The sequence below is a fragment of the Amphiprion ocellaris genome, chromosome 2 (assembly GCF_022539595.1).
Source record: "Amphiprion ocellaris isolate individual 3 ecotype Okinawa chromosome 2, ASM2253959v1, whole genome shotgun sequence".
Classification (NCBI taxonomy): domain Eukaryota; kingdom Metazoa; phylum Chordata; class Actinopteri; family Pomacentridae; genus Amphiprion; species Amphiprion ocellaris.
Window position 1 is genome coordinate 4,893,321 of NC_072767.1, and position 13,736 is coordinate 4,907,056.

Here is a 13,736-nt window from a genome sequence, read left to right on the forward strand (position 1 = left end):
TCAAAAACAAAACAATTTAAATGCAAAAGTATAATTTTATGTTGTTCTGTGTTAACTGTACCTTTCATTTTAGGGGAATCCTGGTTTGCAGGGACTAAAAGGTCAAATAGGTCGTAAAGGAAAGCAGGTAAGCTGTTTTATTCTCCTCTTTGTGTTGTTTTAAGAGTTATTTTGTAAATTATTAATGAGTCCACTGATTTCCACAGGGAGACGCCGGTCCTCGAGGTCCACGTGGGCAGAAAGGCCTCACTGGAATTCCTGTATGTTACTTTGATATTCTACTGGTTATATATTCAAACACGAGTAAAAAAAGTCTAAATAAAGTCTCATACGCTGGGCAGATTTTAAAGATGTAACAGAAAGCTTGTTGTTGTCAGTTGATTCCATTTTTTTCTGTCTTTGTTACAGGGTCACCTTGGAAAGAAGGTAAGAGAATGACTATGTCTTTTTATATGTGTTTATGTCGTCAGTAAAGCACATTATTCATATGAGATGCCAACCAGGACACTAGCTGCTGTATGCAAACAATATGTAAATCATTTATCTCCACGCCAAAACACTGAAACAAGAGCTGAAAGACGTGACACTGTAAATAAACATACATGAAGAAAAAAATAGAAAATTGTCATTAAAAAGCACCAAAATATTTCTGTATCAAAATAAAATGAAATAATTTTTTAATATTTGGGCTTTAATTTTTAGTGGAACTTTTTTTTTTGAACCAAATATATCTTTTTAATGTCAATACAACTTGTTCAAGTACAAATATTTTAAGTCCAATGTTCCCTTTTCCAGTTCAGTTTTCAATGTCAAATTTGTTTTTACTGCCCATTTCTGGCCCCATTAGAAGACCTGTACTCCTTGGCTGGTTTTTGTTTTGTTTATCTTAATTCTCTGGTTATTTTAATGTGTTTTAACTATTTCTGTCGTGCTTGATTTGATCATTTTTGTAGCTTTATAATGGTGTGCACTCTCAGTCAGGTCTCCCTTGAAAAAGAGATTTTACTCTAATAAATCTCTATAAATAGACTGATTGGTTAAACAGTGGTTAAAGTAGCCGAATGAATGAATGAATCCTTCTATATTTGTAGTCATCCACTGCGTACTTGTTGATGTTTGGGCTTTTACAGGGTCTGAAAGGTGTGCAGGGCAGTAGAGGACCAAAGGGACTTAAGGGCAAAAGTGGATCTCCGGTAAAACCTGATCAGTAAACTTGACTGCAACATGTTTTACTGCTTTGAAATGCTTTTGAAGCTCGATTACAGCTTCCTGAGACCCAGCAGTTCGTTTTTGTGCACTGTAGTACACATTAGCTTCTTGTTCATTTCTCCAATACTATATGTGCCACACTTTTAACCCTCCTGTTGTCCTCATTAACGGGCACCAAAAAATATTGTTTCCTCGTCTGAAAAAAATCCAAAAATTCAGCCAAAAAATTCCCCAAATTTCTGAAAATTTGCAAAACCTTCAGAAAGAAAATTCCAATAATTACTTAAAAATTTCCCTTAAAATTTTATTTTTAAAAAATCCCCCAAATTTGGCAAGAAAATTCTTGAGAAAAAAAATGAGTAAAAATCTTCTCAAAAAAAATCCTAAAAATATCTAAAGTGATTACATATATATATCAGTAAAACTTTTTTGATTTTTTTGTGAATGTTCTTAAAGAAAATATTCGAAGTTTTACTGATGTATTTGTAATCACTTTAGATATTTTTAGGATTTTTTTTGGAAGATTTTTACTCATTTTTTGAAAATATTTTCAAGAGTTTTCTTGCCAAATTTGGGAGATTTTTTTTTTTTTTAATAAAACTTTTAAGGAATTATTGGAATTTTCTTCCTGAGGGTTTTGCAAATTTTCAGAAATTTGTTGAATTTTTTTGCTGAATTTTTGGATTTTTTTCAGACAAGGAAACCATATTTTTTGGTGGCCATAAATGAGGACAACAGGACGGTTAAGTAAAAAAAAAATCCTTGCAATATGTTTTTTACCAACCCAACACTTCATTTATGTAAAAAAAATCAAAATGACAAAACTTTTTTTCCCCTGGGTCTCAGGAGGATATTGCTAAACGTCATGACAGTTTGTATTTGGCTTTGACAGGGAAAACCTGGTGCACCTGGAAAACCGAGGCCTGTGCAAAGACTTGGATCAATACCTGCACAGGGACCTGGTCTATGGCCCGAAACAAGAATTAAGCAGAAAACTTCCAATGGAACTGCGGTCGTTCCGAAGGGAAGGGAAGGACAACAAAAAGTTGGTACAAGATTTCTTCTGGTTTACATGCATGTTTATCTTCAGGGAGTGTTGTGACTGATACGGTGGCTGGCTGATTGAGCTTTTGGTCGTCTGACTGAATGATGGGTTCCTCTGTAGCAGCCCAGGACGGTGTCAAGAAGGTGGTCTGAAGGAGATGAATCTGAAGAGTCCTTTAGTTGGCCTTTAGGAACCAGAGATGATCCCGGCACCACCTGCCATGAGCTGAAGCTCATACGTCCACATCTGAATGATGGTGAGTATCCGATTAAACCAGGGGTGTCAAACATGCGGCCTGCGGGCTAAAAGCGGCCCGCCAGAGGGTCCAATGCGGCCCGCTGGGCAACTTTGTAAAGTGTAAAAATTACAGAGAAGACATTAACTGCAATTTGTAAAACTGTAAATTTAAATTTTGTGTCTCATTTTTGTCATATTTTGTCTCGTTTTTATTGTTTTTTTTAATCTGACTTTTGTCATTTGTCTCATGTTTTTGTCGTTTTGATTCTCGTCGTTTTGTGTTTCCTTTTTGTTTCGCTTGTGTTTTTTGCTGTTTTTTTTGTCATTTTGTGTTTTGCTGTATTTGTTGTTTTGTGTGTCGTTTTTGTCGTTTGGTGTTTTTTTTGTCTCGCTTGTGTAGTTTGACTATTTTTTGTCGTTTTGTTCCCTTTTTTGTCATTTGTGTAATTTTTTGTCTTGGTTTTGTTCACTTTTTGTCACTTTGCAAGTTTTAATGAAATTTTTTGTCTCTTTTTTGTTTTGTTCTCTCTTTTGTCTCATTTTTTTTGTCATTTTATTTTTATTTTATTTCATTTTTGTGCCTTGTTTTTGTAATACTTTGTCTTGTTTTTGTTGTTTTGATTCTCATTTTTGCCGTTTTGTGTTTCTTTTTCGTCTCGCTTGTGTTCTTTGTTGTTTTTTTGTCATTTTGTGTTTTGCTTTATTTGCTGTTTTGTGTGTCGTTTTTTGTCGTTTGGTGTTTTTTTTGTCTCGCTTGTGTAGTTTGACTATTTTTTGTCGTTTTGTTTTTTTGTCATTTTTGTGCCTTGTTTTTGTAATATTTTGTCTTGTTTTTGTTGGTTTTTTGTCTTTTTGCCTTTTTTAGTTGTTTGTCTCATGTTTTTGTTGTTTTGATTCTCGTTTTTGTCGTTTTGTGTTTCCTTTTTTGTCATTTTTGTCTTGTTTGTGTCATTTGTGTGGTTTTTTGTCCTTTTTTTTCTCTTTTTTGTTTCGTTTCGTGTCGTTTGTCTCATTTTTTGTCATTTTGCTTCTCCATTATGCTATGATTTAACTGGTCCAGCCCACTTGAAATCAAACCTGAACTAAAACCAGTTTCACACCCCTGGATTAAACCTTTAGCTGATGTATATTTTAATATATCTGCCACTGATGATTCACTTTGTGCCAGATTAGTCCCCAAGTCTGCTGTATTTCAGGCTACTTTTACATGGACCCCAACCAAGGCTGCCCTTGTGACGCTGTAAAGGTTTTCTGTAACTTCACAGCAGGAGGAACAACCTGCATAGACCCTCTACAAACACAGGTACCTTTTCAAACCTGTAAGACATTCATGTGAGCTATGGGTTGAGTTCACTTCCCATCGTGGTACAGTATCAATTACAGAACACAGAATAAGGTCAGCTTCTTGTTTTCAGCTGCAACAACATGAGATGTGCCCCATGATTTGACAGTACAATATACTTTTATAAAACCCTGTACAACATCAGACGTCAGATGAGGTTGCCTCCATTTCTCAGAACTAAAGACGCCAGTGTTTGCAGTTTTAATTGATTTCTCAGAAGATTTCAAGCAGAGAGAGCAGCACACATAAATAGGTATACCCAGGGATATTTTGTGCTGATATTACGTCTTTTGAGCCAGAGGCAGAAAACAACACAATGACGACAGTTCAGAAAGTGGTGAAGGATTGGAGATGGTGTGTGGTGGCTAAGCATGAATCATGGGAGCTGAGAGGCTTGTTTGAAGTTTTGAACGAGATGTCTGATGGGTATGAGACGTAGCTGGTGAGGTGGCAGTGGGCAGCTGAATAATGTAGCTCAGCAGGTTGGTATTAAGAAGAGGCATTCAACCTGAGGCAGGAAGTTAGAAAACTGGTCAGAGGCAAAGCTGGCTTCACAAAGGGAGCCTCCTGGCGTGAGGAGCATGTTCAGATGATCCTAGTGAGATTAGGGTTCATTGATGGATGGATGGATGGATGGATGGATGGATGGATGGATGGATGGATGGATGAGTAAAGGATCCAGGATCCCTCTGCCAGACTGGACCCTTCCTGGTCAACAAGGTAGTGAAGGCCCCTGCCAGAACGGCATGTTTCACAACTAAAACATCTAGAAGTCATTGGACTGTGTAGGCTGGGTCATCATAGATCAGATCATGCAGGCTGGTGGAGGGGATCAGATGCTGGTTTTAGCTGAGAATTTTCACAGTTATTTCACGTCAGAGCGCAGGGTCAGCTGCGGTACGGCGCCCTGGAGCAGGAAGGGTGGCATCGGGGTTTGAACCACTGACCTGCGGATCAGTCATCCAGAAACTTAACCATTGCGCCACCACTGCCCCCACCCAGGATCTCCTGTTTACCATTAATTACTTGCATCACTCAAATGGTCCAATGAAATAAAGATACAGTTCTTTGGATTTGTTTCTTCGTAGACCAGCGTAGGCGTCCCTTCAGAACTTTACACAGTGGCAAATACAGGGACTGTTATCTCACTTGCCTAGGAGGGTAACAGTGGTGGTTTGATGACCCAGACATGATTCAAAGTTGTGGTTCCACACCTCAGGACAGCCTGTGGATCCTGGGTAACCGGTTCAGTTTGGTTGTCTGTCTGAGAGGGGAAAATAGAAGAGAGACTTACAGCCAAGTTATGCTATCCATGTACGAATGCATAAATGTGACGTATATTTTGTCATTCAGCCATATGATCCCCTCTGCAGACGTGCAGCCCAAAATTTTAAATTGCAATGACAATCTGCACAGCAAGCGCACTGAATGTGCATGTAATAGATGCAAAAACAAGTGGCGCTTAGATCAAATGTTTCCTATGAGGAGAGACTGTGTAAGGAAATTCTCAATCATCCTCACCTTTATAATGTGCCATTAAAAGAGCTGTAACTGAAGGAGCTTTGATTTGTACATATTTTCCATTAGTGGAGACCAAACACAGTTAGAAATCCTAATTTAAATACGTCCACCCACTGAGATTGGTAAACTTCAGGAATATTTACTGACTCTGTGTTAAGAGTAATCTGTTACCAGCTGCTGTATCCCACTGTGTTTTTCTGTCTTCGATATGAGGAGACATTTGACCATCTGGTTAGCAGAGCAACATGAAGCCCAGGCTATAATGAGGGATAGATGAATGGCTGGCTGGAGCTGTTGAACTGTATTAGAGGTGTTTTATGCCAGTGTTATCACAAGTTGACACAAGGGGGAGCTAGTTGGCTGGACGACACTAATCGGCCAGGCAATACCCTCAGCATTCCTTGGTTGTTGTGTCGTTCCAAGGTCGTTGGCTGCTCATTGCTTAGGACATGTTCCTGCTGTGTCAAACTCAGTTCAGACTGAATTTTTAACAACAGTTGGCTTCGACCCTACTGTCCAGGACTGAGGGCACCGTCATCAGATTCACTGGTCAGGTTTCTGGTAAGGGGTGGATTTTTGGACAGTTCAGCATCCAGCAGAACACCCATTGAAGGATTCGTCCATCAGGAGACCAAGATTCCAGTTAACTGGATGGCGAGCCAACCCGTGGAAAAATTGAGAGACCAAGAGAAGGAGGATCGCTTCTGCAGAAGAATTACTGCGCTCATGGTGCGGTAGGACAGAAAAGACGCGCTTACACCTGGATTGGGCCCCAGCGACCGATCCTCTGACTAACACCAAAAAGACTGGACTCAGACACTTTTATTTTTTTTGTCATTTGTGTGCGCTTTATTATTTTTTATTGTACTGTTGTAATGTTGTGTTGTGCAGCTAATCTGCACTAATTGTACTTATTACACCTATTTTGACAAATCCATTCTGTTTGTGTCTCCTTACTGACGCTCAGACCTCAGGCTCCAAGCGCCCTAGCCTCTGATGCTGGTCCAAATCTAATATATTTATGATTTTGATGCAACAAAGTTGTTACATTTGTGGCGAGCCAGCCAGGAGCCTGAAGTGAAGTGAGTATCAGTATTGAGAAAAGAAAATAATGGATTTTATTGAGCAGTCAGGTGTTAATATTCCTAATTCAGTGATTGTGTGTGGACTGACTAACTCAGAGAAAGACGAAAACGTGCTAGACTTTCTAAAGAGATATGGCAGCATTCAAAATGTAGTGTCAGTTAATGATGAAGCCTCAGAGTATTACCAAAACCTGATCATTGAATTCTCGAGTGGCTTAGCTATAGAAGTTTTGGAACCCCTTTTGCCATATAAGTACATCTTGGAAGAGGACCCAAGTATTGTATTCTGTGTCAGAAGGCTAGCCAGTGTTTACACTGCAAAGGTTGGGGAGGGATTCATTAGGTCATACCTATCTGAGTTGAGAGGCCTAGCAAGGCGTAGTGGTGAAGAATATGAGGTAATTCTGAAAGAAATGATGTCTCAGATTAGCGAGGCTATCGACCCTGTGAGGGAGGCAACTTCCCCACTACTCCTTGACACAAATGACAAGACAGAGTTACCACAGCTCCAGACACTCCTTGTTCCCCCACAACCAACCGCAGACCAAGGTGCAGCAGCACCAATCCCACTTCCTAGTGTGGGAAAGACCTCATCTATTACACTAAGTGACGTGAACCCACCAGAAATCCAAAAGGTGGTGGTCGAACACATTGTAAGGAAAGAGCACATAGGACCAGACTTATACTCCTCCGTCCGGCTCCGTTCCTTTTCAGGAAGGACGTCCAGATCCAATAATGAGTCAGACGACGATACCTGGCATTCACAAATTGACCTGCTTCTGAGTGATCCTAGCATGTCGCATCCACAGATCACGCGAAGGGTTCTTGAGAGTTTGCTCTCTCCTGCAGCTGACGTAGTCAAAGGGTTAGGGCCCAAATCTTCTCCCGTACTCTACTTACAGCTGTTAGACTCGGCTTTTGGTGTTGTTGCAGATGGAGAGGAGCTTTTTGCTCAGTTCATGAATACTCTTCAAGCCCCTGGTGAAAAACCATCCACCTATCTTCAGTGTCTGCAGCTAGCTTTAAATTTAGCTATTAAGAGGGGAGGGGTGGCACCTGAGGACATAGATAAGCACCTTCTCAAGCATTTTTGTAGAGGATGCTGGGATAGTACATTGCTCTCGAGCCTGCAGCTTGAGCAAAAGAAAGGCAGCCCTCCATCTTTCTCAGACCTCTTGCTAATGCTGCGCACTGAAGAAGATAGGCAAGCAGCAAAGGATGCTCGAATGAAAAAACACATAAGCTCCACAAAGCAACGAGCTCATATTCATTCTCAGAGCACTTGTGGGTGTGCACAGCTACAAGAACAGAGACACGTCTCAATGCAGTTGAGGATCTTAAAAAGCAGATTGCCAGTCTGCAGAGCCAGCTAGCTTCAGTTATATCACAGAAGAAGACAAGAAAGTATGACACTAAAGGAACAGCAGAAAAATCAAATAAGTCAAAGTCGAGTAGTGTTCGCACAGAGGGGTTCAGGCAGACAGGAGAGAAGCAGACTGGCAGGCCAAAGCCCGGGTACTGTTTTCACTGTGGGGAAGATGGGCATATAGCCCCATCTTGCACCAGCCCGGCAAATTCCACTCTGGTGACAGAAAAGAGAAGACCGTTGGAGGAGAAACAACGTATGTGGGAAAGGCAAAACCACCCTAGTAAGTCATACTCACCTTTAAACTAGATTCAGTCCCCGTTGTGGGGCAAACGGGCTGAATTGAATCAACCACGTCCCTCAGATGTTAAAAGCGGAAACAGAGTTCCATGTGCCAGTCTTGAACATTTAACGAGTGAAGACCAACATTTCAAGCTTCCTAGAGGGTTGATCGGTGCCAAGAGCACGGCTGAAGTCATTATTAATGGTGAGCAGTTTAACTGCCTACTTGATACAGGCTCGCAGGTGACTACCATACCTCAGTCTTTCTATGAACAGTATTTGTCAGAGCAAGAAATCAAGCCGCTCTTTGACCTCTTGGAAGTTGAAGGTGCAAATGGGCAGGCTGTGCCTTATCTGGGTTATATAGAAACCAGTGTTACCTTCCCAAAAGAGTTCCTTGGAGTGTCCATTGAAGTTGCCACATTAGCTCTAGTAGTCCCTGATGTTAAGGCCACCTCAGAGTCTCTCCTGCTAATAGGCACAAATACACTTGATGCATTATATGACACTTATTGTGAAACCAGTCCGATGAACCCCCAAACAATCCCTTATGGCTACAGAGCGGTAGCCAAAGTGCTTGAGCTCCGGCGCAAATAGTTGAGCGCCAATCATCATGGTGTTGTGAAGCTGGAAGGCAGATGTCCTCGAATTATCCCAGCAGGGACGACTGTAGTCCTGGAAGGTATTGCTATAGCTAGTGGCCTTTATAATGAGAAGTCTGTTGTGGTGGAACATCCTTCTGAATCTTCCTTGCCGGGTGGCTTGTTAGTGAAGTCATGCCTGATTGATCTTCCAAAACAGCGCCCCTATAAACTTCCCGTGGTTGTCAGCAATGCCATGCAATGGGACGTGCATGAGTTAGTGGGGGAGGGTGAAGCCCAGGCTATAATGAGGGATAGATGAATGGCTGGCTGGAGCTGTTGAACTGTATTAGAGGTGTTTTATGCCAGTGTTATCACAAGTTGACACAAGGGGAGCTAGTTGGCTGGACGACACTAATCGGCCAGGCAATACCCTCAGCATTCCTTGGTTGTTGTGTCGTTCCAAGATCGTTGGCTGCTCATTGCTTTGGACATGTTCCTGCTGTGTCAAACTCGGTTCAGACTGAATTTTTAACAACAGTTGGCTTCGACCCTACTGTCCGTGACTGAGGGCACCGTCGTCAGATTCATTGGTCAGGTTTCTGGTAAGGAGTGGATTTTTGGACAGTTCAGCATCCAGCAGAACACCCATTGAAGGATTCGTCCATCAGGAGACCAAGATTCCAGTTAACTGGATGGCGAGCCAACCCGTGGAAAAATTGAGAGACCAAGAGAAGGAGGATCGCTTCTGCAGAAGAATTACTGCGCTCATGGTGCGGTAGGACAGAAAAGACGCGCTTACACCTGGATTGGGCCCCAGCGACCGATCCTCTGACTAACACCAAAAAGACTGGACTCAGACACTTCTATTTTTTTTGTCATTTGTGTGCACTTTAGTATTTTTTTATTGTACTGTTGTAATGTTGTGTTGTGCAGCTAATCTGCACTAATTGTACTTATTACACCTATTTTGGCAAATCCATTCTGTTTGTGTCTCCTTACTGACGCTCAGACCTCAGGCTCCAAGCGCCCTAGCCTCTGATGCTGGTCCAAATCTAATATATTTATGATTTTGATGCAACAAAGTTGTTACAAACACAAACCTATTAAAGTCTGGAAAGAGCCACAAATTGATGTGGAAAGCATGAATTAGTTCTTACAGGACCAAGACAAAGACAGTGTGGCCTTCTAACCTAAATAACTCCAGGCGAAGAAGGGGTTTACTTTTACATGATTTTAATAACTAAAATAATACCAAAATCAAGAATGTTTTTAAAAATATGATACATATTTCACTCTTTAGATTAAAATAAAGAGGGAACCAGATCTGAAGAAATCAAAGTTTTGGTTTACTCAGCAAAATGGTGGAAACAAGGTGAGTCTGATCAACATATCAAACAATTCATTAATTGGCTGAGGACCATTTATGACTTTAACCTCTCACCTTTCAACTGTTTCTGATAGTTTGAGTACCCCGGTGTGGATGTTGTCCAGCTGCGGTTTCTGCGGCTACACAGCCACACATCTTTCCAACACATCAGTCTCAGCTGTGCAGCAAACCAGTCCAGTGCTGCCACAGCTGAGTCATTCAGTGAGATCGTCCATCTGATGGGAGACTCTGGCAAAGAAATCAATTCACACCTCATCACAGAGTCCAGAGAAGGCTGCAGGGTAAGGCCACAAGATTTGTTTACTGTCAAAAAAGGTCATATTAAGTCTCAACTAGAGTTTGCCAGAAGAGATGTGGGAGACTGAAATCAACTCAAAGAAGTTTCTTTGGTCTTTCTTTGCTCTTTTTGACATGATAACATGTTAGGCAGACACCAAACACTACACATCATCACAAACACACCATCTCTACAGTGAAGCATGGCAGTGGCATCATCATGATGTGGTGCATAGTGGCAGCATCATGATTTGAAGCATGGCAGTGGCAGCATCATGATGTGAAGCATGGTGGTGGCAGCATCATGATGTGAAGCATGGCGGTGGCAGCATCATGATGTGAAGCATGATGGTGGCAGCATCATGAGGTGAAGCATGGCGGTGGCAGCATCATGATATGAAGCATGGCGGTGGCAGCATCATGAGGTGAAGCATGGTGGTGGCAGCATCATGATGTGAAGCATGGTGGTGGCAGCATCATGATGTGAAGCATGGCGGTGGCAGCATCATGATGTGAAGCATGGCGGTGGCAGCATCATGATGTGAAGCATGGTGGTGGAAGCATCATGATGTGAAGCATGATGGTGGCAGCATCATGAGGTGAAGCATGGCAGTGGCAGCATCATGATGTGAAGCATGGTGGTGGAAGCATCATGATGTGAAGCATGGAGGTGGCAGCATCATGATGTGAAGCATGGCGGTGGCAGCATCATGATGTGAAGCATGGTGGTGGAAGCATCATGATGTGAAGCATGGCGGTGGCAGCATCATGATGTGAAGCATGGAGGTGGCAGCATCATGATGTGAAGCATGGTGGTGGAAGCATCATGATGTGAAGCATGGCGGTGGCAGCATCATGATGTGAAGCATGGAGGTGGCAGCATCATGATGTGAAGCATGGCGGTGGCAGCATCATGATGTGAAGCATGATGGTGGCAGCATCATGAGGTGAAGCATGGTGGTGGCAGCATCATGATGTGAAGCATGGTGGGGGCAGCATCATGATATGAAGCATGGCGGTGGCAGCATCATGATGTGAAGCACGGTGGTGGCAGCATCATGATGTGAAGCATGGTGGTGGAAGCATCATGATGTGAAGCATGGTGGTGGCGGCATCATGATGTGAAGCCACACTGAAATGACTGTGATTTCCAAATGATATGTCGTGACTCTGATCTCCCTCCAGCATTGAATATTCTCAAGTAAATTTCCAATGCAATACAACTATAGGAACAAAAGGGGTTTGTTTATCAATAAAAGCTTTAAGATTGTTAGTTGACTTTTATGGCTGCAGATTCTTGTCCTGCGCTTCCATGAAAGGTCTAGTTACTGGAATAAGTCCTGAACCCAGAAAAAAAACAAACTGAAATAGCTTTTTGTCCGATATTTCCCCAGGTCGATGTGGTTGTGAGGGTTCGGGGAAGCACAGAGCTGCATCGAGGTGACATGGAGTTCCTTCCAGTCAGAGATCTGGGCGTAGAGACGAGCAACATTTCCCACCTCGTCTCTGAGGTCGCTGTGGTTTTAGGCCCCCTCTGCTTCTTATGACTAAAGAGTTTGTGTGTTTGCAGGTCTGTAAATATCTCTATCATGGATTGTGGAAAGCAGATATTTATGCTGTTTTTTTTTTTTAAGTGTATAGTTTTGTTAGAGTAAGTTTACTCTGTGTTGTACTGTATTTTGTTGTATATTTATTGAACTGGGAAACTGTTCACATGAAGGACCATGAAGGACATTTTTGTAAATTCTGATGCTTGTTTAGCACAAAATCTTCAAATAAATTTGACTTGTTCGTTCATATAAATGTATTCAGTGCCTCATGTTCTACTCGAGGGAATGATGTACAGTGACCACGTGGAAATTAAACTGAGCTCTTTCTTTTATTTGTGTTCAGCCTCCTTGAATTATTCACTGTAAATCACTGGGTGGCATTAATTAATCTTTTTCTTGTTAACTTAGTACAAAAACAGATGTTTTGTGAATTTTGTCAATTTAGTTTAATTTTTTTGATAATTTTAAAACTTACAAACATTATTTGTCTGATTTGAGGTATTTTTGACTTAAAATTAACAATTCTTTTAAAATGCAGAGTTTTTAAAGACAAAAATCTGCCTGCAAATTTCCCACAATGCACCCTGACACACTTCCTTTGTAGCTTCAATAATCCATTCACATTTAAAACTTGCTATGTGTCATTTCAGATGTGTTAAATCCTGGTTGTTTCTTTATAAAAATAATGAAAACAATGCTAATTATAATTAGAGGACACACCTTGATTGAACATGTCCCTATGGTCACATTATTTTCAGTGTTTTCTAGGGGTACCATCATTTTTGTCCAGGCCTGTTTCATGAGTTTATTTTTTTTAAATAATTCAGTTGAACCACGGTTCAAAAGCAACATCTGATTTTCATTGGTTAATTTTCATAGAATTTTTATTTATTATTACTTTTGTCAGATTCAAATTATTTCTGTGACCATTGTGGGTTTTTCTTTCATTAACCGAGGGGTACCAACAATTTTGTCCATGTGTGTAACTGCAGATTCCCAGCAGTCCAAGTTTAGTGATAAGTAAGACCAAAAAAAGAAGGAACACAAAAGAATATTGATAATGACAGGATAAAACATCTTTTTGTGAAATGAATCATGAGAAAATCTTCAGTCACATATTCACTTGTGATCCGTTAAGTGTTGCATACCATAGACCACAAGCAGTTAGCCGTGGTCCATCTTTTAACAGAATGTCTTTATGAACTTTATGAATGTAAGGACAGGATATGAGTTGCTGATACTCATATTACTGATGTGGAATGAGCTAAACAGCACTTGGTACAAATATACAGCAAAAATAAACTAGCGAACCATTTGGGGTTACTTAAGGAGGTTATTCTTTCTTTTTTGTTGTTCCTTCTGTCTTATTTTAAACTTCCCTCCTAGAGAAAAGCTAATAAACATTGAATTTTATCACGGAATTTGATCAAATACTGTCTAATAGACAAACCTAAAACAAATCATGGCTATATCTTTTAACCCTCCTGTTGTCCTCATTTACGGGCACCAAAAAATATTGTTTCCTTGTCTGGAAAAATACAAAAATTTAGCAAAAAAAATTCCTAAACTTTCTGAAAATTTGCAAAAATTCCTTAAAAGTTTTATTTAAAAAAAAAAAAAAAAATCCCCAAATTTGGCAAGAAATTTCTTGTAAATATCTTCAAAAAATGAGAAAAATTTTCCAAAAAAATCCTAAAAAAATCTAAAATGATTACATATATATCTGTAAAACTTCTGATATTTTCTTTAATAACATTCAGAAAAAAATCATTCAAAATCCTGTGAAATTTTCTGGATTTTGGTAGATTTTTTTGTGAATGTTATTAAACATTTTTTTTACATTTTTATTCCA

At 40.5% G+C, this 13,736-nt stretch overlaps 1 protein-coding gene across 7 annotated transcripts in view; it reads left to right on the plus strand.

Annotated features, from left to right (window-relative positions):
- si:dkey-21p1.3 (collagen alpha-1(I) chain) overlaps positions 1-12,216 on the plus strand; it is a 53,110-nt gene extending 40,894 nt beyond the window's left edge. For 3 of the 7 annotated variants that reach the window (XM_035944585.2, XM_055017619.1, XM_035944588.2), the window contains 10 exons: positions 74-127; positions 207-260; positions 409-426; positions 1,131-1,193; positions 2,102-2,254; positions 2,375-2,510; positions 3,688-3,794; positions 9,972-10,043; positions 10,133-10,339; positions 11,729-12,216. In XM_035944585.2, coding sequence (XP_035800478.2) covers positions 74-127; positions 207-260; positions 409-426; positions 1,131-1,193; positions 2,102-2,254; positions 2,375-2,510; positions 3,688-3,794; positions 9,972-10,043; positions 10,133-10,339; positions 11,729-11,881 — 1,017 coding nt within the window. In that variant the 3' untranslated portion in view covers positions 11,882-12,216. Of the gene's footprint in view, positions 1-73; positions 128-206; positions 261-408; positions 427-1,130; positions 1,194-2,101; positions 2,259-2,374; positions 2,511-3,687; positions 3,795-5,874; positions 9,651-9,971; positions 10,044-10,132; positions 10,340-11,728 lie in introns of those variants that run through there. The other 4 variants (XM_055017624.1, XM_055017630.1, XR_008604046.1 and 1 more) reach the window with 4 other exon arrangements.
- Positions 12,217-13,736: the final 1,520 nt, after the last annotated feature.